Source organism: Martes martes, assembly GCF_963455335.1.
Source record: "Martes martes genome assembly, chromosome: 9".
Taxonomy (NCBI): Eukaryota; Metazoa; Chordata; class Mammalia; order Carnivora; family Mustelidae; genus Martes; species Martes martes.
Window position 1 is genome coordinate 50,539,174 of NC_137896.1, and position 26,944 is coordinate 50,566,117.

Here is a 26,944-nt window from a genome sequence, read left to right on the forward strand (position 1 = left end):
TGTCGCCTACTAGCCTTCCTTGTCATTTTGTTGACATTTCACAAATGCTGCTATGCTATTGCTGTTGGTGTCCCTATACGCCCTCTTGCTGGAGCTGCCGTTCCTCAGTCTCCGGTTTTTTTGTTTTGTTTTTGTTTTTGTTAGATGGGAGAGAGGGGCAGAGGGAAAGAAAGAATCCCAATCCCAAACAAACTCCATGCCCAGTGGAGCCCAACCTTGGGGTGGAACTCATGACCCTGAGATCATGACCTGAACTGAAATCAATAGCCGGGGCACCTAACTGACTGAACCACCCAGGTGCCTCTCAGCATTTAATTTTTTTATTATCCATTCCATTGCTTCTCAGCCCAATATTAGCAATCGAAGGTACTGTACTTGCCCTTAGTCTTTCAAGGTAGCTGCTTAGATGGACTCCTTTCACAATAACTAATGTCTTCTTTTTTTTTTTTTTTTAAAGATTTTATTTATTTATTTGACAGAGATCACAAGTAGGCAGAGAGGCAGAGAGAGAGGGGGAAGCAGGCTCCCGCTGAGCAGAGAGCCTGATGTGGGGCTTGATCCCAGGAGCTGAAGGCAGCGGCTTAATCCACTGAGACACCCAAGCGCCCCAGCTAATGTCTTCTTGAGTCAACAGTTTATGTGTGTCTGGAGGATGTGGTTTGTATGTGAGTTTCAACTACTGAAATTGTATTTGTAAATAAAATATTAGTAGATTGAAGTTCCATTGTTTCCTCTGTAGGATCAACTACAGAATGTTCTTGTACCTGTGTTTTAGTTCTTGCTGCACCAATAAGAGATTTCACAATGGAAGACAGTCCTTCTGTGCTGAGAAGTGTATGGCTGCGCAACTTTCCAGAGGGATCTAGAAGTCTATCCAATAAATCAGTTCCAACCACATTTGGGTTCATAGAGTTTGGGCATTTCTGTATTGTAGCTGTTATAACAGTTTCCCATAGGTGGTCAAAGATGCTCTCTGAAGTCCAGATATTCATGGTGCTGGCAGCCTGCCTATATCTAGGCAGTGCTGGGGGAAAAAAGAGACCAAAAAGTCATACTTGACCCCACCTCGTCCCCAGCCGCCCCACTGCTGTTGAGTTTCTTTTAAATAATCTCTTGCTTCATAGGAAGAAGGTAGGTTTCTGCATCTTGTGTTGTTTCTGGTGGTGTGTGTAGTACAAGCCCAGATGCTGGGTTTCTGGGATATGTGTTTCCAAATCACATGGGCAAGTGAGGACGATGGTCTACCAAATTTTCAATATATGTAATGTTTAATGATAGTAATTTATCTGGCTATTTGGGAAGGCAGAAAGGAAGAATACTAGATTTTGCCCATTCCCAACAGTAATTGATCTGGCTCTTCCCTGCCTGTGAGCTTGTGGGGTAGCAACCAGTATCACCACTTGGCAGAGGGGAATAGAAACGGGGTAGGCTAGGAATTCTATGCAGTTTCCCCCCCAGATTCACACTGATTGAAAAGACACCTGAAGCTGGGTCAGTGAAGTAGAGGGCACCCTCTGTTGTCTGACGAACTCTGAATGGCCCAGGCTGGAGAGTGGCCTTTCCCTGCCAGCCCCCTCCATGGCTGCTACAGTAAGCTAAAAGAGGCATTCAAACTTAAAAGTCCAGATAAGCTCATAACCTGTCACATACTAAATATGCAGTTTCATTTTTACATAGGGGAGATATTTCTCTGGCCAAAATTATATTCAAGAAACCAAGTTATAGAAAATAAAAAGAAAAAAATCTACATCCCATCTACTTGGGATGTAGATTTTTATGTTTTCATACTTACTTTCATCTGTAGGCTGCCCTTTACAGATTATTTTCATTACTAGAAAAAATTTCTCAATAGTTTTTGTAGCCAGATCAGATCTTCAACTAAATCTCTGCAGATAAACAATAAAGACAATTTCCCTAGTGAAAGGGATGGATGATGATATTTTAACTGTGGCTCTGTGTTCACCTCCCTTGTTCTACTAGCATGCAGCCAGGTGAGGCCTGCGGTCCACGTGAGTCCCTTGTGAGGATGAACAGCCATGAAAGACATTTCTGTGTTGCTGGCCCACCAGCATTCCAGAACTTACATTATACGATATATTTTTTGTATTTAATTTACCAAATAAGTATATTCCTTATTTGAAATGAATGTATACTACTTGGAAATCTGAGATTTTGGATGTTGTATTGATTTATATTGACTGCCTATTTAGAATTGTGATTAGAATTTTAAACATGTTTTTTCTTATGATGGTAATATGTATGCAGTTAGAAAAAAACAATGTAGGAAGTGAAAGTGCCCCCTTCCCACCACCTAGTGTGCTTACTGCTGACTGATCACACACAAAGTCCAATCCCATTTCTTTCTAAGTGGTTTTCCAGTTATTTTCTAGATTTTGTTCCTAATGTGAATGCAGTCTTTTCCCCATTATATTTCCTAACTAGCTTTGCCTGATACATGTAAAGAGCTGAAGGGGCTCCTGGGTGGCTCAGTGGTTAAGTGTCTGCCTTTGACTTAGGTCATGATCCCAGGGTCCTGGGATTGAGCCCCACATCGGGCTCCCTGCTCAGCAGGAAGCCTGCTTCTCCCTCTCTCCCCTGCTTGTGTCTCTCTCTGTCAAATAAATAAAATCTTTAACAAAACAAAGCAAAAAGAGCTGAAAACCATGGTGATTTGGCCACATTCTAATATTTATTAACCTCATTGTTTCATTTTGATTGTGATGACCATATGAATACACAGAAAAGGTGGATGTCTGCAATCCAAGGGGACAGGTCCTCAAAAAAACAAGAACAACCTGCTGAGTTCCAGCCTCTAGGATTGCAAGAAAATAAATTTCTGTTCCAGCCACCTTTTCTGTGATTTTGTTATGGCAGCCCTAGCAAACTAATATGGAGTGTTAAATACTTTTTCCTTAAAATCTAGTTCCCTGGGCGCCTGGGTGGCTCAGTGGGTTAAGCCTCTGCCTTCGGCTCAGATCATGATCTCAGGGTCCTGGGATCGAGTCCCGCATCGGGCTCTCTGCTCCGCAGGGAGCCTGCTTCTCCGTCTCTCTCTCTCTGCCTGCCTCTCTGCCTACTTGTGATCTCTCTCTGTCAAATAAATAAATAAAATCTTTAAAAAAATAATAAAATAAAATCTAGTTCCCTGTTGATGGGACACTGAATTGTTTCCAGCCTTTTACTACTACAAAGCTAATGTGAGTAACCTGGTACATATTTTATACATATGCAGCTTTATCTGTGGGAAAATTAGAATCTTTATTGCTCTTGACAAAATATATAGGAATTATAATTTGCATCACCATCAGAAATGACAGTAACTATGCCCTTCCCCGCTCCATCCTTGCTAATAGTACATTGTTTCCAGTTTTCGACTATTACAAAAAAATATGCCAGGAACATTTGCATACAAGTCTTTAATGGACATATATTTTCTTTTGGGCAAATGACTAGGAATAGAAGTTATATATATGTTTAACCATTTTTAAGATTTTTAAAAATTTGAGAGAGAGCACAAGGAGGGGCAAGAAGAGGGAGAAGCAGACTCCTTACAGGAATCCCAGGACCCTGGGATCATGACCTGAGCCAAAAGCAGACACTTAAAACAACTGGAGCCACCCAGGCATCCCTATACATGATTAACTTTTTAAGAAACCGCTAAAGTGTCTTCCAAGGTGGTTGTGCATTTTGTATTCACACCAGCCATATATGAGTCCTTGTTCTTCCACAGCCTAGCTAACACTTGGTATTGGTTAGTCTTTTCAATTTCAGCCATTCTACTAGTGTGTCATGTGTAACGCCTTCTGCTGAGGTTTTAATTTGCATTTCCCTAAAGACTAATGATGTTGACTATCTTTACATGTGATTATTTGGAATCTATCTTTTTTGGAGAATTTCCCAAAAATATATCCTTTAAAAAAAACCTGTGTTGTTTTCTTAAGAGTTGAGAGTTCTTTATATATTCTGGATACAAGTCCTTTATGAGGTGTATGCTTTGTAATTATTATCTCCCAGTTTCTGTCTTGTCTTTCCTTTTTTTTTTAAATTTTATTTTTTCATTGTTCCAAGATTCATTGTTTATGTACCACACCCAGCGCTCCATGCAATACGTGTCCTCCTTAATACCCACCAGCCTCACTCATCGCCCCCACCCCATCCCTTCCAAAACCCTCAGTTTGTTTCTCAGAGTCTATAGTCTCTCATGCTTTGTCTCCCCCTCCAATTTCCCCCAATTCACTCTTCCTTTCCTTCTCCTAATGTCTTCCATGTGTCTTTTCATTTTCTTAACAATATATATTTGAAAAGCAAACATTTTAGTTTTGATAAAATCTGAGGTATTCATTTGTTCTATTATGCTTTTGGTGTCTTGGCCCAGCTCAAGGTCACAAAAGATTTTTTCCTTCATCTAGAAGTATTATAGTTTTAGATTTACCTTTAGGTCTAGGATCCATTTTGAGTTAATTTTCCAATATATGGTACAAGTATGGACCCAAAGTTACTTTGGGCAGGGGGAAAGTGGAAGCATGTGGCCTTCCTCTTCTAGCACCACTTGTTGAAAAGGCTGTCCTTTCTCCATTGTAAACAACAACAAAACTAAAAAACTTAAAATGTCTATGTGTGGGCTTATTTCTGGACTTGGTTCTGTTCTAATGATGCTATTTTTATGTAGTGTACGTAACTTATAATAATTCCTCAAATAGTGCTAATGGTGCAAATTTCTTCTTTTTCATGTTTGTCTTAACTATGCAAAGTCTATTGCTTTTCATATGAAACTTAGGATCAGCTTGTCAATTTCTACCAAAATCAAACCTAGTATTGTAATTGAGACTGCACTGGATCTGCATTATCAATCTGGGGAGAACTAACATCTTAACAGTACTGACGATATTCTGGCCCATAAACAAGGTTCATCTTCCCATTTATTTCTGTCTTCCATCTCTCTCAGCAATATTTTATAGTTTACAGTATACAGATCTATGAAATCTTCTGTTAGTATTTCATACTTAACAGTAGCTTTGGTGCTATTGTAAGTATTTTCAAATTTCAAATTCTAATTCTTTGTTGCTAGTAAATAGAAATATGAATGATACTGAATTTACATCCTATAGCCTTGCTAAACTCACTTAATAGTTCTAATAGCTTTTTTAAAAATTTCATCAAGTTTTCTACATCTAGGGATGCCTGGGTGGCTCAGTCAGTTAAGTGTCTGCACTCAGCTCAGGTCATGGTCCCAGGGTCCTGGAATCAGGCCCTGCACTGGGGCCCTCCCTGGCAAGCAGGGAGCCTGCTTCTACCTCCCTCTCTACCCCTCTTCCTGCTTGTGCTCACTCGCTCTCATAAATAAAATCTTTTGTAAAAGTTTTGGGGGCACCTATGTGGCTCAGTTGGTTAAGCGTCTGCCCTGGGGTCAGGTCAGGATCTCAGAGTCCTGGGATCCAGCCCCACCCCAGGGCTCTCTGCTCAGGGAGGGGTCTGCTTCTCCTCTTCCTCAGTGCTCTCCTTCCCTCTCCTGCTCTCTCTCAAATAAATAAATAAAATCTTTTTTTTTTTTTTAAATTTTCTACATCTGTGGTCATGTTTTTGGTGAATAAAGAGTTTTACTCCTTCCTTTCCAACCTGGATGCCTTGTTTTTTTTCTTGCCTGATTGCACTGGTTAGAACCTCCAGGAGAGTACTAGAAAAAAATGGTCAGAAGTCCATATCTCATGTCTGATCTTAGGAGGAAAGCATTCCATCTTTTATATTGATTATGACTTTAGCTGAGCTTTTTGTAGATGCCCATCATTGGGTTAAGGAAACCCCTTTCTATTCCTATTTCCCTGTGAGTTCCTATCAGGAACAGGTGTTGGATTTTGTCCTATCCCCTTTATTCATCTATTGAGATGATCATATCTTTTTTGTCTTTTAATTTGTTAGTATGGTGAATTTCAGTGGCTGATTGGTTTTCCAATGTTAAGCCAATTGTGTATTCCTAGCATAAACCCCAATTGGTCATGATGCACTAATACTTTTTGTTGGATTTGATTTGCTAAAATATTGTTGAGAATTTTTGCATGTGTTCAATGAGGGATATTGGTTTGTAGTGTTCTTTTCATGTTGAAAGACCATGTAACCCTGTCATAGAATGAGTTGGGAAATACTACCTCTTCAATTTTTTGGAAGAGTTTGTACAGACTTCGTGTTAGTTCCTTCTTAAATGTTCAGTAGGATTCATGTTTAAAATATCTGGGCCTGGGCGCCTGGGTGGCTCAGTTGGTTAAGTGCATTTGGCTCAGGTCATGATCCTGGAGTCCCAGGATCCAGTCCTGCATTGGGCTCCCTGCTTGGCAGGGAATCTGCTTCTACCTCTAGCCCTCCCTCTTCTTGTGCTCTCTCGCTCTCAAATAAATAAAATCTTAAAAAAAAAAAAACATAAATACCTGGGTCTAGAGTTTCTTTGTGGGAAGGTTCAACTTCTTTTATAGCTATAAAGCTATTCCTCCAGTATGAGCTTTGGTATTTTTTGTCCTCTGCATTTTGTCTTAAGTTGCTGAAGTTATTGGCATAAGGTTGTTCATAATATTGCTTCATGCTTTTTTTTTTTTTTTTTTTTTTTACATCTGCAGTGATGTCACCTCTCTGATTCCTGATATTGGTGAAATTTTTTTTCTTCTTTATCCTGATCATTCTGGCTAAAGGTTTATCAACTTTATCAATATTATCAAAGAACCAAACTTTGGTTTCATTGGCTTTTTTTTACCCCCTGTTTTCTGTTGCAGGAGTCAACAAACTTTCTGTGTTTTAGACTTTGTGGGCCACGCAGTTTCTAATGCTGAGCACAAAAGCAGCATTGACAGTACAGAAGTGAATGCATGTGGCTGCGCCAATCAAACTATTTACAAAAACAGGCTCCAGGGCTAGGCTTAGCTCCTAGCATGAGGTTTCCTATTCTATTCCTTGACTTCTACTGTGATCTTCATTTTTTCCTTTCTTCTGCTTACTTTGGGTTTCATTTGCTCTTCTTTTTCTAGTTATTTAAGGTGGAAGCTCAGGTCATTGATTTGAGACCTTTTTTCTAATACAGGAATTTAGTGCCATGAATCTTCCCCTAAGTAATGCTTTAGCTCCACCCCACAAATTTGATTTATTTTCTTTTCATTTTCAAAATATTTTCTAAGTTTTCCTCTGATTTCTTACTCGGTGCATGGATTATTTAAGAGTCAATTATTGTTCCCAAATATTTGGGGGATTTCCCAGATAATTATTCTGGTCTTGATTTCTAATTTAATTCCTTTTTGGTCAAAGAATATATTTTGTATGACTTAAATCCTTTTGATTTTTTTTTTTTTTTTTTTTTTTTGCGGCTTTTTTCAAGGCCCAGAATATGGTCTATCTTGGTAAATGTTCCAGTGTACTTCAACTGTTGTTGGGTTCTATAAATGTCAGTTGTTTGATAGTATTGTTCAGGACTACTAGATCCAATCTCCTCCTTTTTTTTTTTTTTTAAGATTTTATTTATTTACTCGACAGAGATCACAATTAGGCAGAGAGGCAGGCAGAGAGAGAGAGGAAGGGAAGCAGGCTCCCTGCTGAGCAGAGAGCCCAATGTGGGGCTCGATCCCAGGACCCTGGGACCATGACCTGAGCCAAAGGCAGAGGCTTTAACCCACTGAGCCACCCAGACGTCCCTCCAATCTCCTTGTTACTCTAGTCCCAGCCAGAAGCCCACAGTGAGTGAAGAAGTGTGCCCTTTGATGAGTTTTGACAAACGTATACAAATGTATATAGCCATGTAACCTAAATTTTGAGAGTTTTTAATAACTAGTAGAACTAGCTCCCATTCATTGCTCTTCTTTTTCCAGTCTTCCCTATTATTCGCTTATCAAGCTGTACATGTAAACTTTAGAACTGTCCAATTCTGGGACAAGGGGTCAACTGGGGCAGGGAATGCCCACTTGCATTTTTATTGGGGCTATATTACATTAATCAGTTAATGGAGAAGAACCAAATTTATGTTGTTGAGTCTTCCTATCCAATAACTGATCTATCCATCTATTCCAGTCTTTTTTTTTAGTAGGCTCCATGTCCAATATGGAGCTTGAACTCACAACCCCTAGATCAAAAGACATGTGCTTTACTGACTGAGCCAAACAGGAGCTCCTTTTCCAGTCTTTCATGTCTTCCACAGGGCTTTAAGGTTCTTCTTGTGCACAGATAGTAAACGTACAGACAGAAGGGGATGAAGTATAGCAGATTCAGGGTAGTGGCTGCCTCAGGAAGGGGAAGGAGATTGAGAGCAGCAGAGCAGGGTCTACAACTCTATCTATAATGTAACAGAAGGATTTTAATACCTTTTTTAAAAAACTTTAATACATCTAATTGATGGGTATAGGAGTGTTTCTTACAAAACTATTTTTCTATTTGTTTGAAATATTTAATAAAAAAAGTTAGACTTAGGGGCACTTGGGTGGCTCAGTCAGTTAAGCGTCTGCCTTCAGCTCAGGTCATGGTCCCGGGGTCCTGGGATTGAGCCCCATGTCAGGCTTCCTGCTCAGTGAGGAGCCTGCTTCTCCCTCTTCCTCTGCTGCTCCCCCTGCTTGTGCTCTCACTCTCTCATTGTCAAATTAAAAAAATCTTTAAAAAAAAAAAAAAGTTAAACCTAGAAGTTAAAACAATTTTCATAGAAAAGAGTTTTTGTAAATACAGTGACTCTTCATAGTACTTTTCATAGTTTGTTCTTATAAACCAAATGACCATAACTTATATATATTTTGGATATAAAACTATAGTTTTTCTTCTTTACATATATAATACAATTTCCAGTGTGATGACATTTCATTGAGGACAAGATTGCATTCACAGTAAATACTATCATCCCTGAGTCCACAGACATAAAATAGGCACTCCCCAAACATCTTCCTGTGGTGAAGCAGGGTAGACAGTCACAGCGAGTAGTCCTTCTAGAATGTCTGTATAGACCCAGATTGAGAATGCTAATGATCTAAACCCAAAGCAGTAACAGTGAAAGGGTGAAAGTGTCCAGAGCACTTATTTTTCATTTTACTTTCTGCAGCCAAGGTCAAAAATACAACACTGAAATTGATTTTACCATTTTCTTTTAGTCTTTCTTCGCTGAAAGCTGGCATAATCTGTTTCACCCACTGGTAGCAAAACTGGGAATTTTACCTAAAGAAATTACCCAGGACCACTAATAAAAATGTAGTTTTTTCCAGCATGTCTATTTTCTGAGCATCTGGCACAACAGACATTTTTAAATGTGTGTGAGGTGAACAATGAAAGAATCAGAAACCTGCTATGCCCGGTGCACAGCCAATGAACCGTAGAAAGTTATGGCACTATGGTGGCTTAATTTTAAAAGATGTTCTTTCAAGATGAATTCCAGGAAAACAAGCAGCCTTCACACAGAGAGAGAAGCCGAAGCGGTCTTACTGATCAGTCTGTTGAGAGCTCTAACTTTTTCTTCCAAGATGTGGTTTTTCTTCTGAGCACCTTGTAGCTTCTCTTCGGTGACCTGAAGTGCCTTCATCAGGTGAGCATTTTCCACATAGAGCTCCTTGAGCAGCAAATCAGACTTTGTGTTCTTTTCGAACTAGAGAGGAAAGAGAACCATACTTTTCTGCGACTCTCATGCAGAAACGCTGCATCACAGCTTGGCCTTCCCCCCACCACATGTTTAGACCACAGATTAGGGGCTCTTATGCATTTGAGACAAACATTGAGTGGAATGACAATTTTTGTTACCTTGGAGTGAAAGAGGAAAGTGAAAATCTGATGAATTATGTGATAGAGAAAATTGAAGTCAATTTTGTGATAGTAGATTTTACCATGAAATGAAGATGTAAAAAGACCACAATCACCAACCTCAAAAAGGACAATCCAGCATAACATAAAACATGTCATTCTGGTTCATCTCAGTGTGCTCGCAGACCCACCACGTTACCCAGGGCGTACCCCAGCACTGCGTCCACCCTCAAAGCCCTGGGTGCGTAGGCTGGTCACCAGACACCATAGGCACAGCAATGAGGACCCAAGGCCACTCCGGTTATAAAGGCTCATGTGGCTTGGCCTTGGGCTTTGAAAGTCAAAACTGCATTCATTCATTCAACAAGTAGTGCCAGTGCCTTGCAACAGCCCTGCTCTCAGGAGCACATATTCTGAGGGAAGCAGACAGACCAGAAACAAATACGTGCTGCGGAGGTACGGCAAGTGCTAAGAAAAAACTATGTAACCAAACCCAAGTCTGCCTGCCTGATGTGCAGCAAAGATAAACAGAGCATGGAGTGCATGGCAAGGAAAAGAGAGAGAGCCAAATAAGGAGGAGGAGACAGAGACAGGAGGGCAAGACTGAAATCTGTTTCCCCCAAGGAAGAGTCAAAGATGTTTACAGGCAAAAAAAAAAAAAGGTCTGGGTGAAAAGTTACAGTTGTACTTAATAGTCCTAGTTAGCACTCTGGTTACTGGTTTCACTGGGAGGGGACAGACAACTGAGAAGGGAGTTCCTACTTTTGTTGGGGTAAACAGGGAAGGCTTCTCTGTTGATGTGAACAGAGACCTGAATAAGGCAGGGAAAGGAGCATTGAGGCTGTCTGAGTGTGAACATTCCAGGCAAAGGGAGGAGCAGGTGCTAAGACCCAGAGGCTGGCCAGGCTAGGGGTTTAGTAGGGATGGCCAGAGGCCTGTGGCTGGGGGGCAGGGCAGTAGGAGGCTCACTGAGAGGAGGTTAGAGCTGCCACACTGACTAGGCAGGCACTGAGAGGAGGGGACTAGATCCCACAGAGCCTTGGAGGCTCCATAGGAATTCTGCCTTGTACTCTGAGGGTTGTGGGAGGCCTGGAGGAGGGGGCCAGCACCTTATCACACTGGGAAAGCACTGCTGCCACTCCTGTGCCAAGAATAGAGCACAAGAGGACACAAGGACATTGTAGGGCTCAGAGGATGAAGGTGGGAGTGGTGGTGGGTGAGGCAAGAAGAGGCTGGGTTCTGCATCCCTTCCAAAGGCTGAACTGACAGGCTCACTGGGGACACAGTGGGGGCCTCCATCACAACCCCCAGACTTGGGGCCTGAACCAGCGGTGTGGGGGAACAAAAAGGGGAGCTGGTGAGAGTGTGCGGACAATTCTTTGCAGGTACTTCAGTAAAGAGGAGCAGAAGCAGGGCCAAGGCTCCCTAAGCTTTGGGTTGGGGGGGGTAGTGCAGGCCCCTGAGAAGGGAAGGGCTGGGCACTGTGGCACATGCACAGACACAGGTGGCTGGTTCGCGGGGCCAGAGCACAGGCTAGTTCTGGGCGGGGCTCGGGGGGCAGTGCAGGGCTGCAGATGGGACCTCACAGGGGCAGGGGTGCAGGAGCAACAGGATTTCACCAGGATTGAGGATTTGCCAGATCAGAGGAAGCAAACTGAGGGTGCCTGCAAGAGAATGACTGTCAGGTGAGGGGTTGGGGTCACTGAGAGTCTGTGACACTTGGCCAGGGACACAGCTAGGGAGTCAGAGGATGGCAGAGAGGAAGCTGCAAAGCCAGGAAGATGGTCAAGGAGGGGGTTGTGACCCCCTGGGACCTTCTACCTCCCAGGGAACAAGAAGTGACACAAAAGTTTCATCCTGTTTAGGCTTAGTTCAGGAGCTCTCTAAACATACTTGATTACTGTAATAAAAATATTTTTTCTACAGATTCTCACAGTTTCTTCCAGCTCTGAATAGAACTCTTCTAAGAGTAGCTGGTGTTTGGCTAAGACTTTTCCCTGTGTCTCCTGTTTCTGGCACCCTCTGTGCTGGATGCTTGGCTGCCAGTTCTTATCAGTGGACCTTGCTGGCTGAATTGGACTGTAAGCTTTCATAGAACACAACAGCTCTGGCCTTCTTTTTTTGGTCTTTGCTCCCTATAGCAACCCAAATTTTTCCTTTCTCCCCCAGAGTGATTTATTTAAAAATATATAGTTCATATCATACTTTTGCTTAAAATCCTCTGATGGCTTCTAACTGCAACTAAAATAAAAGCAAACTCCTGACTTTGAGGGAGTCCTGCCTACCCATCAGCTACAACCACCTCCTTGGTGGCCTGCTGACATACTATGCTTGGTTCCATCTAAGGACATTTGCCTGCACTGCAACTCTGCCTGGATGCCCTCCTCGTCGGGGTTCTGGCATGTCCCCCAGCACACATGGAGACATGTGGGTGCATTTTTATGGCTGTCCCACTGACTGGAGGTGCTACAGGCAGTCAGCCCTACACTGCATGGGAAAGTCCCGCCCAATGAGCACTTATCCCTTCCAAAAAGCCAGCCTGGCCTCAGCTTAGGGGGCACAGGCAGACCCTCCATGCTGTCACTGGGTGTCTGCTCCTACCACGTCTGAAAAGAGTGGTCCCCAACAATCCCCACCACTTCCCATCCACCACCATCTCTTCTTCAGAGCGAGCATTTCTCACAACCTGAGGTCATTTCTCTTATTATTGTCTGTCTCTACCTCCAGAATGTAAGGCCCATGAGGGCCCATCTCAGGGTCTTCTCAGAACAATAAATGCTGGGATACATGACAGGTGCTTGGTAAATATCTGGCCAATGACTGAACAAATGAACAAATGAATGTCCTTTCTGAGATTATGTAAACACCCCTCAAACGTACCTTAAAACAATTCTCAAAACAATGTACAAATATAATTTAGGGTATATATTTAACAAAATCAGTTTTTCTATTGATTGCTTTTAACTGTTCATCTTCCGAAAAAATCTGTATGTTCAGATTCTTAAAGTTTAGATGGAGCCCCAGGTTCAGTGGTTCCAAACAAACTTGGGGCTCTCTCTGCATTCTATGAGGATGGTCTCACCCTGGAATAGCTACTTAAATACCCATAGAAGGAAAAAGTTCAGAAAGTACATGTGGTAATAACAGATGCCCATCACTGACCTGCTCTTTCAGCTCAGCCACTTTTTCTTGTAGGAGCATTTCCACATTCTTCAGAACCATTCCCATCTCTTCTACCTGCTCTTCCGTGTCTTTAAGCTCTTTTACACGTTCTTCCTGCCATAAAAGGTTACAGACCAACAGTTTACATTTCAAAAAGAATCATATCAGGCTTAGTTACTTTAGAATGGAAAATAGCTAAAATCTACAAATCTGGGAGTGGCTGGAGATAACCTTTCATCTGCACAGAGAAACGTTTGTGAATGTTCTGCCACAAGCCAAGAGCTGACACCACCCTTTGTAGTTCACAGAGAATTAGTGGACTGCTTTCCTAAGAATTTAATCATAAATGACTCCAATGTATTTCCCCAAACGTGTTACTGAGTATTTCTAAACGATTTCTGATTAAACTTCTTTGTTTTGTCAATATTCTATCATGGCTGAGCTTATCTTCTGCTTAACATTCTTGTACACGGCTGGAAGATTATTCTTCGACAGAATTTATGCTTCACAAACATCAACTCTTACCCACCTTTAGAGTATTGCTCCAATTTCTTCCTCATGGAGATCCCCCCACCCCTGATCTCAGGCTCCTACCTGCACACCCCCACCTCCCAGTGTTTGCTCATGAATATTTCAGGAGGGAGTTTTCTCAGCCTTTTAAACACTGACTCAGAGTGCACACAGGGCAGACTATTCAAGCATGTCAGACGTGCCAGCTCGAGGATGCCGCACACTAATGCTCTGAGGTGGGGACCCACTGGCATCCGTCGTTTACAGACAAAGAAACTGAAGCAAAGACAGGGTAAGTAGCTGCCAAAGCTCACTCAGCTGGGAGGTGGTGGAGCCTGGATCCTGACCTCTGCAGCCAGTGTCCTGCTCCCCTTTAAGGGAGCGGCTCTGTTTCTATCTAGGTCTCTAGATGTCTAGTGTGGTGCCTGGTACACAGCCAGGGTCCCCAGATGTGTGTCACTCCTCATTGGCCTCCCATCCCACCACCCTCCTCCTGCTTCCCTCTCATCCTTAAATATGCCAAGTACACACCTCAGGGCCTTGGCACATGTGGCTCCTGCTTCCTCTCAAGCACTCTTTCGCGGTAAGTGGAAGGCTTGCTCCCTCAACATCTTAAGGTCTTGGCTCATATAGCAACATGTTGGGAAGACCTTCTCCAGCCCGCTGTTTAAAACTGCAAAGTGTCCCACTCCAAAGCACTCAACAGTTCACCACCATCTGACATGCTGTCCTCATGACTCGTGTTCTCATTTGTCTCCATCCCCCTCACTAAGGCTTCAGGAGAGCACAGGCTTTTGCTGTGTGTGCTCATTTCTGTACCTCTGACACCTAGATCCACATGCATCCAGTATATAACTTCTACAGTCCTTGTGTGCCTGTGGGTAGCTTTTTTCATTCAGCAAAATGGTTTAAGATTTTTTTTTTAATCAAATGCATCATTTGGAAATTGGATGTGTTCGTGTAAAAATCTAGTTTCTGGCTTTCCTTTGAAATCAGGAGAACTCCCACAGGGCTCCACGGGTGGGACTGTTGCCCTCAGCTTTACTCATGCATCTGCATCACCACATTTTTGGCCCCGTCCACAGCTTGAGTGTGTGGTCATGTGGCCTATCACAGACGTGTGCAGCCCCCATGCAGGAGAGACCTTTTGGGTCAGCAGGCTCATCACTCCCTGAGTGGGTGTGTGCTGCCCCTCTCTGGTCCATCTCTGGTGGACAAGAAAGTCCCACATTGTTCAGAGTGAAAAATTGGATCCTGTGGCTGCCGTACAAGCAGACCTCTAGGAGCTGGGATGGCAGTTTTTGGCCAAGTGACCAGTGATCCAACCTCACCACCACCGTCACCATCAGCAGGGCCTCAGGGCCCTTGTCCCCACTCACCCATTGTGTCTCCAGCCGCCTCCCCTTTTCCTCCTGGAGAAGGCATTCCTCGTGGACCCACCGAGCCGCCTGCCGTTCCTCTTCTAGCAGCTGCTGCAGCTCAGCCACATGGTCTCGAGGCACCAGCCCCTGCATCTGCTCCTGCAGCCGATGAACCTCCTCGGAGTGTTGGGACTGGGCCAGCCTCAGCCCCAGGTTGGCTCTGTGCAGCTGCCATGGGATAAAGCCAAGACAGGGCTGGTGTGACTGCTGAGCACTACGGGGCCATTACCAGACACACAAGACTCTGAGGTTACAGAGAGCCTACAACTTGAAGGGCACACAAAGCATCTGCCCTCCTTGGTCCCTGCATCTGCAACTAAATGCAGGGTTTACAAAGAACCCCCTCGTTTGAATTCTGACAGCCAAACTCCGGTTTGGCTCGAGCTTCCGCACAGAGACAATCTGGAAGACTCAGGTCTGTATTCTCAAACTGGTGATAGCGAGCTTCCCACTGCACCCAAGGGAGAATTGTGCTATATTCTGTCCAGTTTAACCTTCAGCAGGCTAAAGAGAGTCCATGTAACTACTGAAACCCACAGAGAGCTCACGCTCCTGAGACAGCCGAGGCCAGGGCCACAGAAGGCAGCAGAACCCGCGCTGAAGCCTGAAAAGACCAGCAAGCACAGAACCACCCCAGCACCCAGCTCTCCAACCACAGAGGATGGCAAGATTTCACTGGAGTTGTGCAGGGCCATTATTATTGCACAGTGTGTAACATGGCCAATCCTTTTATTAAACATCATTTAAATCACTCTGATTCGGGAGACTTCACCTAGAATACCCAGAATTTCCTTGGCACCCTAACTGGCCTTGTCAGCTCTCACACACTGGCAAGGCCCCACAGGTGGGAGAGGGAAGTGACTCTGTCAAGGGTCACACTCAGAGCAAGTCTGAGGTGCGGTCAGAGAGATGGGGAGGGTGCTGGCTATGGCAACTCAAGGGCAAGAGCGAGGCCTCAGGCCACTGCATCTCCCTGCGTCATCTTGGGGGGCCATGTCATCACTGTAATGTGTGGCTGTTCTTTTTTTTAAAGATTTTATTCATTTATTTGACAGAGAGAGAGATCACAAGCAGGCAGACAAAGGAGGGGAGGAAGCAGGCTCCCTGCTGAGCAGAGAGCCCGATGCGGGGCTCAATCCCAGGACCCTGAGATCATGACTGAGCCACTGAGGCTCAGGACCCTGAGATCATGACCTTAACCCACTGAGCCACCCAGGCGCCCCATGTGTGGCTGTTCTTAGGACGGGGTCATCCTGGAGAAACACCCCCACACAAAGTTTCCAGAATAGCTATTTTCGGAGAGTGCAATATAATGATTTAAAGATCAGGTGACCAAAATACATTTCCCAGAGATACCTGGTCTTCATCCACAGATCCTGAAAATGCTTCAGAGGCAAAGAGTTGAAATAGGTGTCTTGTTATTAATGAATGTGATTTTTGGGCCACACCTAGCAGCGGGGGGCTGGCTGCCAGGAGGGCTAACCACAGGATTAAGGGTTGGAATTTTTAGTCCCACCCCCACCTCCCTGGAGGGAAGAGGTTGAAACAGCCAATGGCCTATGAATGACTTGGTCAATCACAACTGTGTAATGAAGCCTCCAGAAAAACCCAGAAGGACAACCATATGATCTGTTTCTGGAGATCTTCCATGCTTGGGGAATCAGAACACTTTCATGTGCCACCAGGCTGGGCTCAAGCTCCTTGAGGACAGATGTTTGGGACCCTGACCTACCTATCTCTTCCTCTGGCTATCAGTTTGTTTCCTTATCATATCCTTCAATGAACTGGTAAGTGTTAAGTGTCTTCCCTGAGTTCTGTGAGCCACGCTACCAAATCAGTCAAACCTCAGGAGGAGGTGGGTGAAACCTCCAATCTGTAGCTGGCTGGTCAGAAGCACAGGTTACAGCCTGGTCCTGGGGATGGCCTCTGGAGGGGTTGCGGGGGCAGTGTTGTAGGACTAAACTTCACCTATGGGGTCTGATGCTGTCTCCAGGCCGAGAGTGTCATAACAGAATTGGATTCTCACCCTGCTGGTCTATGAATTGCCTGTTGTGTCTGGGGAGCCCCCTACACAGTGGTGCAATTGGGTCTGGGAACCCTGAGAGAGAGGGACAGAGAGGGGAGAACCAGTTCGAAAACACACCTCTACAAATGTAGCCTCCTCCTGACTTTCATGCTCTAGACAGTGATCTGGCCAGAAGCCGAGCCCCAGATCAGGCCCTGCTGACACCATGTCAGAGTGCCCACCCATCCCAAAGGTGCTCCTGCTCTCTAACAGCACTCCCCAACACCCTGATGCCACTCCTTCTTTAAACACTTTGCCCCCATGCCCCTCGCTGCCACCCACTGTGGCCACCCCTCCGCTCTGGACTCCAGTGCCAGGGACAAACTCCTGTGGGAAGGCCCCTGTATGGCCCAGTGTGAGGTCTCTGTGTCTGTGGCCCTAGCCTGCAGCTGTCTGTGCAGGGCGAGCAGCCCATAACACTGCCACCCTCATCCCTGCTGACTGCCTCCTGAGCCCCTCATCTCCCTCCTGGTGGAAGTGAGGCTCTAGCTGGAGCCAGGACCAGCTCTGGAAACCTCAGCTCCACTAACACATAACAAGGGGAAGATATCTCCAGAGAGCACTGGGGCCTCCCACAGCCAGAAAATAAGGGTTGTTGTGTTCTGGGAGCTGAGGCACAGCAGGGAGCTGCCTCAGCCATCAGCTCTGCCCCCCCTGAGCTCATAGGCTGCTCTTCCTGCCCCTTGAGGGATGGGGACTCTGTTCTCTTTGTCTTGAGAGGTGACTAATGTGTCCTTGCCCATGGAGAGGTGGGCTCTGTGCCCTCCCTCTGAATCCAAGCTGGACCAACAGGATGTGAGGGGAATAATGTTCTGGAATGCCATGGCACAGTCCTAAGGAGCCTAACAGCTCTGACTGCTCCTCTAAGGGCCCCTGGTCACCTCTCCTACCCAAGCTTCACTGCTGCTGCACTTAAAGAACCCCATGCCACTGAGAGGCTGGGTGTACTGGGCCCCCAGGCACCAGCCAAACCCTCACACCAGCCCTGCGAGCCAAGGGCTTGCAAACAGCTGATCCAGCCGTGCCTTCAGACGATGCCTGTCCCAACACCACTGGACTGCCGTGGCCCCCCTGACACAGCAAGTGACAACAGCCCAGGTGAGCCGGCGAGCCCACAGACCGTGAAGGAGAATGGTGCACAGTGCTACAAACTGACACGTTTGGGGGGCAGCTTGATATGCTGCAAGTCAGAACCAAGCCAAGATGGGGATTCCCAGGGAATGTGGTGCGTGCAGCATTCTGCTCCCCCACCCTCACTCTGAGCTGCACAAAGTCCCTTGGCCAGGCCCTTTAATGCCCTCCCCCGAGTTGCTCCCCTGCTTACACTTGTTCAAGCTGCCCTCTCTCCCTCTGGGCCCTACGCCTCAGAACCACCCACACAAAGGTGCCAGTCCCGACCCTGACTCCCTCCTGTGTGGCTCCGTGCCCATCCTTACCGCGGCCTGTCACGAGACTCCTTACATACCCTGTAGGCTCCCCTTACTTCCCTCATGGGAAATTTCACCGATGTGGTTTTGGGGGTCCTCTTCTAGATCACAAAGAAGGGGAAACCAGCTCATATCACAGAAGGACTGCCTAAGTAAGGTATCTTCTGCCTGTGACAATGGCTGACTCCTAGTCCCCAAGGGCTCAAACTGCTCAAGGCAATTTCTCAAGCTTCCTTTCAGACTTAAAGAAAGACAGAGAAGGGATCCTCTAAATGCTCAGAAGTACCTCTGGGGCAGTGCTTGTTTGCAGTGGGAAGGCTGAGAGCCCACAAGCCCCCAAAACACATCATAAGGCCTGGGTTGGTGGTGGGGGTCCCACAACCAAGTACAACTATAGGGCCAGGAGCCAGTTAGGGAGCCCTAAAGAGGCTCAGTGAGGGAAGTACGCAGATGCCACACTCAAGGGAGGATAGTCCTGGGCCTCAGACCAGTGGGTTAGAGACCCCTCTCACACCGTGCTGGAGAGGTTTCTCCCATGGCCCCTCTTTCCTTCCTGCAGCCCCCAGCCCTCTAAGCACACCCTGCATCTAAGTCCACACAGGGTCCTCAGGGTACCTCCCGCAGTCACACACCCACCATTCTCTCTCCTGCTCCCCCCAGAAAGAACCAGCTCCCCCTCTCTTGTGTCCCTGGACCTCACAGTCAGGGCACCCCAAGGCCCTTGCTTGGCCTGTCCTGCTCTCATTTACTTGTCCAAGACTGCAAGCTCTCTACCTTCCTATCTCTGTACCTTGAGAACCTGGTGAGCTGGATAAATGCTACAGCAGGAGAGGAGGCAGGAGGCGGGAGCTTGACACCCACACTGTGTGCAATTTCAGGGCTTCTGTGCACAAAAAAAGCCTATGTGAGTATCAGATGGGGCACCTCGCTTGCTAACTACTGGGACCGCTCTGCCCTACGTCCTTGGATCTGGTGCCAACTCCTCCACCTCAGAAGCTACCTCTCACTCTCCTTCGCTCTTCTGATTTGCAGATGGCACACCCAATAGAACAGCCTACTGGCCTCCTTCCCTTGTGCATAAACAGCTGTGCCCACAGATTGCTCAACTGAGCCTGGACAAGGCCCAATTCAGTCCTGGGACTGTAAGCACCCAGCCAACTGTGTGACCTCAGTCCAGCCTAATGACCTCTCTGGGCCAGACCAGTCCTGGCCAGGCTCTGTCAGTGCTAAACCGTGTTGACTTTCTTCTGGCTGAGACCCAGCCACTGGCCATCATGTACACCCACCTGGTCTTGACTTTCTTCAAGAGTCTCTCTCAGCTGTGACTGTGACAGTCTCAGGCTCTGACATTCCTGATTCATGTGTTTGAGTTCAAGTTCAAGTTTTTGGATGTGCTCACTCTGTTTTTAAAAAATCAATTTCATAAATATAAGAAATATCTCAGCATTGATACATGTTTGATGCAGAAACTTCAGAAATATACAGAAAAACAAAGATTACAAAATTTAAATCATCCATCATCCCAGAAGCCTGAGGACCACACCTGACACTGTGTTGTGACTTCAGCCCTTCCTCCAAATGTGCATTTCTAGCCATAAGACTAATATAGCATCATGTATGCTATGCTTTCCTCAGTGTATCTTGGGCACTTCCCCATGACATGAAATATTATTTGAAACATAACTTTTAATGGCTGCACCAGAATTTACAGCCTCATTCAGTATTATTGATGATTCAAGCTGATTCCAATTGTTTTGCTATTAGAAACATCACAGCAATGAAAATACTTCCAGCTAAGTCTTTTCACGATGATCAAACTCCCATAAACAGAATTATAAAGCAGAGCATACCAACATTCTTGATGTATGTTTTTCCCAAATGTCTTCCTGAAAGGTCTACCAATTTACTCTCCTAGCACCCATAAATCCTGATTTAATTCCTTTCTGGTTTTTCTAGATATTGAGGATTTGCAAAAGCTGCTAAGTCAACAAATTTTCCAGGGCACTTACTAAGTCTCTCTCCTTACCTGAGGGGTGAGTCTACCTCCAGGCATTTTAAGGCTGTTCCTGATGTTTTCAGATACTCACCTGCAGCTCCTCCCTCTGCCCCACCTCCTCCAGTCTCTGTGTTAATAGCTGAATGGTGATGCAGTTCTTCTCATTCTGGGCCTGGTGGGGAGAGGCCACCTCTCCCGGCTGAAGGACCTTCTCATTGAGCCGGGACACTTCATCCCTACATTTCTGACTCTGAAGCAAAATGGGTTAAAATGCAGATGACAAAGTTATTTTTTTTTTTTTAAAACAGCAGCTCGGGGCCCCTGGGTGGCTCAGTGGGTTAAAGCCTCTGCCTTTGGCTTGGGTCATGATCCCAGGGTCCTGGGATCGAGCCCTGCATCAGGCTCTCTGCTCGGCAGGGAGCCTGCTTCCTCCTCTCTCTCTCTCTCTGCCTGCCTCTCTGCCTACCTGTGATCTCTGTCTGTCAAATAAATAAATAAAAAATCTTAAAAAAAACAATAAACAAAAAACAGCAGCTCAATTCAGATCATTCCAGTGGCTCCCGACCAGGAACGACTTTGTTCCCCGAGGAACATCTGGCCATGTCTGGAGACACTGCTCGTTATCACGGCTGGGGAGGGGATGGCTCCGGCATGTCATGGGGGAGGCTCTCAGCACCCTCCAGTGCAGGACTGATCCAGCCCCATTTGGCCACAGGGCCATGGAACAGAAAGCCTGCACCATGCTCTGGAGGCAGTGAAACACATCTGGATCATGAGAGGTGGTTACATCATGAGCACACAAACCATTGTTCTCAAGACCTTTCATATTTTTCTCATTTCTTTCATGGTTATTTCCAATTATTATTTTAAGCAATTTGACAGAAAACACCCAACTGAAGTGTATGAAGCTCCTCAGTGTCTCCTCTGATCTTTGTCATTAAACACATAAACACAGCTTTCAGCAGGGTGCAGGCAGTGATTAAATTGTATATTCTGCTTTTGCTCAGGATCCCCTGGCCAGCAGCCAGTGGATGCACAACAGGCACCCTCCACAAGACAAGTGAGGGCATGGCGCGCGCAAACAGCAGCTACAACACTGCCCCTACGACCACCCCTGCTGTGGAAATACCCATTACTTTCAACTATTTGTTGTGAGTGTCTTCATAGCACGGCTGCTGATCTGCTTTTTCCCACAGCATCGGTTCTCGAGGCCATCGAGGCCGAGTGCCTACAGCCCCAAGTGTGGGCAGAGCAGCATCCCTCGTACCGCTTTCCAGCGCTGCCGGCAAAGCACGGGCACCACTCCCCTGACGGCTGCGCCAGCAACCTCTTAAATTATGTGTCTGAGGATCTGAGGAGCAGGGGAGGGAACCCTGAAGTTGTTGCAACTTAGATCATTCATGCTTAGTGAGTCTACCCATTTTTCTAGTGACCACTGGTCCCTCTCTTCTCTGTACAGAGATTGTCGCCTCGTCCTGTCCTTAAAATCTCAGAACTGTGGGCAAAGAGGTGTTTTCAGCACATTATAAGCTCACGGCCATTATGTCTGGTATGGAACTCTGTTGTGTTTACTACATTTCATCGTGAAAATTAAAATTGATTTTCAGTATTGATACACATTCATCTTGTTCTGAGGACAGCCTTGATTTCATTAATAGCCAGAAATGGAATCTGCCTTCAGTTAATTTTCTTCTGTTTACCTTTAATATTTAGTCTTTGTTTGGAAATAATTTCAAATTTCTACAACAGGGCTAGGACTATGACAGAGAACATCTATGCACCCTTCAGCCAGGCTCACCGGCTGGCAGCATCCCCCATGCGCTTTTGCGGTGGACACGCTCTGCAGGTACATGTATGCTCATGTGTAACCACACAAACACATGCACACACATGCACATTAGGCCCTGCATACATGTTTCCTAAGGAGGTGAGTGTGTTCTCACATGGCCGTCATGCAGGTCTGGCTCAGGACATGAATCATACCACCCATCTCCCAGTTTTGTCAACTGGCCCAATTACGCCCCTTCCTCCCCTCAGGCAGTGCCTTTACTAGGCAGGCTGTTTTAGCTTCCTTGAATCTGGGAAAGTTCTGTGGCCTTTGTCTGGTATGACACTGAAAATTTGACAGATACAGTCCCTCCCCGCCTCGCCCCTTTAACACTTCCTCACTTGGGGTCTGTCGGATGCTCCCGTGACTAGGTTGAGGTGTTTGCCCTGCAGGGCATCCTACTGGGAGTGCAGGACGTCCTACTGGGAGCACAGGGTGCCCTCTCTCTCTCCGTGTCTGTGTTCATCACCTCATTTCTAAGTTGCACTCATCTGGGTTTTATTGCAGAAGACAAAATGAGATGCTAGCAGTCATCTCCTGGTCACATTTTAAAACAAATGGATGTCTGTGCTACATGGGCTTACTATGAACCCAGTCAGGCTTTTAGGCCTAGTTTCCAGTTTATAGGCAGTATAAGGAACAGAGGAGTAGACTGAATGATCCAGAATGTGGGTCGGCCTACAAGACAACTGCCGGGTCTCTTCAAAGAGACAGACTTGAGGGGTTGAAACAGGTGTGCCAGGTTAAAAAGACTAAACACATCGAGGCAGGCTGGCCAAATTTTCCAAAGACAGCCTCAACGGCCTCTCCCACCCCACATCCCCTTCTGCACAGTGACCTGGACACTCCCCACCCAGAGGAGGCTGTGTCCCTCCCTGTGCCTTGCGGCATCTGGGTGAGGGTGTTATGGAGTGATTTCTGAGGTCATAAGCCTTGTTGCCTGCCATGTGGTTCTCCTGGTGCCCCCTTGTGACACTCCCTCCAGGAGCCGAGTCCCACAGAGAGAAGCCCGCACATGATTCCAGCCCTGGCCTCTGGGTCACCCCAGCTGTCCAGTCTTCCCAGCCCCCATGATGCAGAGCAGAGGAGGGCCATCTGTCCTGCACCCTGTCTGAAGCCCTGACCCACAGGTTCTGTGAGCGCGATCAGGCAGCTGTTTTCTGCCACCAGAATGGCATTGATGGTTCAATGGGTCATCCTTAATTGTATCCTAGTTCCAAAAAATTTACCATAGAAGATATTTTTGAATAATTAGAGAAATGTAAATATGGTTGGAATATTGGATGGTGTTAGATAACTACAATTAGATTTCTTAGGTGTTACAATAATACTGTGGTTAGGTAAAAGTTGCCTTAGAAGCAGGGTCTCACTCTCTTCCTTTCAAATGACTTGAAAACACACCCACACATATACACCATACAGAGATACGAAGACGGGTATAAACAAAGAACTAAAGTACTTATGGTATTGTTAACAACTGTCAAGGTTGTAGTATGGGGCTGATCAGTCAATGTATATTATGTCAACTGTTCTGTGTGTTTAATGTTTTTTATTCTAAAAAGCTGAGGGAAGAAAACAAATGGATACCTAGAATCCATTTACAAGTGTGTCCTAGAAATAGGCTCAAAAGGGGACGGGAGGCCCAGGAAAGCCCCAGATGGGTCGTTTCACAGTAAGTTGGTTACAGGCAAATGCAGCTGAACTTTTCGTCTTAACTCAACCCAGGAATTACCCTCCTGATAGACAAGGCCTAAGCAAGGCTACCACACCCTCACCATGGACACAGACACCCAGAGCTGGGAGCCCAGACAAGCCACCTGCTCATCAGTGGTCTGAGGCAGCAGAACCACTCAAACCACAGCAGAACCACTCAGTGACCACAAGCAGAGGGCAGAGGGCAGAGGGCAGAGGCAGCACTGGGAGAGAAGAGCCTTGGGACTGACCTCAGGGACGGCACAGATTCAAGAAGCCACACATGGCAACTCCCCCATGCCCCCACCCCGAGAACTAAGGAGTGAGTTCAGCAACGTGGCGGGACTTGCTAACCCATTGTATTTCTATGTCCTGACAGTGAACACACAGAAACCCAAATTAAAAACATAATACTAGTTCTGGTCTCTGGTCTGATGTGAAAAGAGCTCCATCACCCCAATAAGAAAAAGGCTGGGTAAACTGAAATCAACAACTCCTCTTTGAAACCTTAGAGAAGTGTTATCATAGGGCAAACCAATGCCCTGAAAACTAGAGAGACAGGCTAAGGGTTCCCAGCTTACCAGGAGCAGAGGTTGGAACCTGAAACAGGAAGGGAAGTGGGTGCTGTAAGGATGAACGCTAGAGGCTGTGCCGGGCAGGCTTGAGAGTAAAAAAGTCATGGTCTCAGGGGAACCCCCAACTTTCCTGAGATGTACCAGGTTCTTTCCCTTAACATCAGAGAAAATCCTCTCAGGCTTCTAGCAAGTAGGGGTAAAGTAATTGCTATGGACTGAACTATGCCCCTCCAAATTCCTACACTAAAGCCCTCAACTCCCAATGTGACTGGAGATGAGGCTTTCAGGAGGTAATTAAGGTGAAATGAGCTTATATGGGTAGGGTCCTAACCTGACAGGACTACGACCTTTTAAGAAGTAGAGCATTGTCTCTCTCCCTCTGTGTGGCCCTGTGGAGGAAGGGCCATGTGAGGACACAAAAGGCAGCTGACTGGAGGTCAGGAAGAGGGCTCTCACCAGGAACCAAGGCAGCTAGTACCTCATCCTGGACTCTGGCCTCCAGAGCTACAAGACAATAAATTTCCGTGAAGTCCCTCAGGCTACTGCACTTTGTTACGGCAGCTGAAGCCATTCTAAAGGACGCTCAGAGGGTTCTGTTCCCTTCAAGAGAAATAACTATACCGGAGCTTAAACAACCACAAACCCTCCAGCCTTTCTGTCTTAGCACACACCACCAATCAGAGTGGCTAAAGTAAGAGTTACACTGCCAAATGCTGGCCAAGGATGTGAGGAAACTGGATCAAGCATAGATCGCTGGTGGGAATGTAAACTGTTACTGTCACTCTGGATAACAGTCAGGCAGTTTCTTACAAAACTAAACGTGTAACTACCATAAATTCAGTACTTGCACTCCTGGGCACTTATCCCGGTGAAATGAAAACTTACGTTCATTGGAAAAAAAAAAAAAAAAGTGCATAGGAATGTTCAGGGCAGCTTTATTTGTGATAGGCCAGAACTGGAATCAGCCCAGCTGTCCTTTAAAAGGTGAGCGTTAAACTGTGGGACATCATCACACAGAACAATATTCAGTAATAAAAAGAAGCTAACTACCATTCAGGCAATGCTAGATGAATCTCCAGGCAAGTATAACGTGTGAGAAGGGTCAATCCCAAAAGGTACACTCTCTATGATTTTTTTTAATATAACATTTTGAAATGACAGTTTTAGAAATGAAGGACAGAGGAGTGGATGTCTGGGGTCAGGGGCCGGGGTGTAAGTGTGCAAGAAGGTGTAAGTGTGGTTGTAGAAGAACAGCGTGAAGGATCCTAAGGAGTTGGAACTGTTCAGTATCTCTCTCTCTCTCTTTTTTTAAAAATAAATAAATAAATTTTATTTATTTATTTGAGAGAGCATGGGGAGGGGAGAGGCAGAGGGAGAGGGAAAAGAAGGCTTTTCGCTGAGCAGGGAGCATTCTAGGACCCTGGGGTCATGACCTGATCCAAAGGCAGATGCTTAACTGACTGAGCCACCCAGATGCCCCAGAACTGTTCAGTATCTTGACTGTGATGGTGGATGCATGAACCCACACAGTGATGAAATTGTATAGCACTCAGTACACATACACCACACACACACACCACACATACATGCACACACACGGACACATAAACACACCTACACACAGACTTACACGTAGACATACACATACACACAAAAACCCAAACACACACATACATGCACACACACAAACAAATGAGTACGCAAGTAAAACTGCAGAAATTTAAGTAAGATCCATGGATTGTATCAACATTAATAGCTTGTTATGATATTTGTTACAGGCTGATTTCTGTCAACCCAAAAATCATATGTTGAAGTTCAAACTCCTAATACCTTAGAATGTGACTGTATTTAGAGATAGAGTCTTTAAATAGGTGATTAACACTAAATGAGGTCCTAAAAGTGGGCTCTAATCTAATATGATAGTTATTAGGATGAGATTAGAACACAGACATGTAAGAAGGACGGCCATGTGAGGACACAGGGAGAAGACGGCCACTTACAAGACAGGCTTCATGAAATTAACTTGCCGACCCTTGACCTTGGACCTCTAATCTTGAGAAATGTAAGGAAATAAATTTATGTGTGTAAGCCACTCAGTCTGTGGCATTTTGTTATGGCAGCCCTAGTGAACTAATACAGATATTATACTTTAGTCTTATGAAGTGTTACCACTAGGGATCCAAAATCTTTGGGAAGCAGCAAAAGCAGTTCTAAGAGGGAAGTTTATAGCAAGTCAGGCATACCTCAAGAAGCAAGAAAAATCTCTTATACACAATCTAACCTCATAAAAAAAGGAGTTAGAGAAAGAACAAACAAAACCCAAAACCAGTAGAACGAAGGAAATAATCAAGATTAGAGCAAAAATAAATGATATATAGAAACCAAACAAACAAAAAAAACAGTAGAACAGACCAATGAAACCAGGAGCTGTTTCTTTGAAAAATTAATAAAATTGATAAACTCCTGGCTAGATTTATCAAAAAGAAAAGAGAAAGGAGGCAAATAAATAAAATCACAAATGAGAGAA

The 26,944-nt window shown here is 45.4% G+C and overlaps 1 protein-coding gene and 1 pseudogene across 2 annotated transcripts in view; both read right to left on the minus strand.

Annotated features, from left to right (window-relative positions):
* Positions 1–276: 276 nt before the first annotated feature.
* On the minus strand, positions 277–992 carry LOC308349084 (PRELI domain containing protein 3B-like; annotated as a pseudogene). Its single transcript has 2 exons — positions 620–992; positions 277–433 (listed from the first exon to the last, which is right to left on the minus strand). The product of its transcript is annotated as a PRELI domain containing protein 3B-like (transcript).
* Positions 993–8,705: 7,713 nt separating this feature from the next.
* Positions 8,706–26,944, minus strand: part of NINL (ninein like) — a 130,913-nt gene continuing 112,674 nt past the window's right edge. Inside the window, exons 21-25 of the mRNA XM_080813621.1 lie at positions 20,414–20,572; positions 19,613–19,726; positions 14,793–15,002; positions 12,904–13,017; positions 8,706–9,589 (exon numbers count right to left, since the gene is read on the minus strand). Coding sequence (XP_080669747.1) covers positions 9,398–9,589; positions 12,904–13,017; positions 14,793–15,002; positions 19,613–19,726; positions 20,414–20,572 — 789 coding nt within the window. The 3' untranslated portion in view covers positions 8,706–9,397. The remainder of the gene's footprint in view (positions 9,590–12,903; positions 13,018–14,792; positions 15,003–19,612; positions 19,727–20,413; positions 20,573–26,944) is intronic.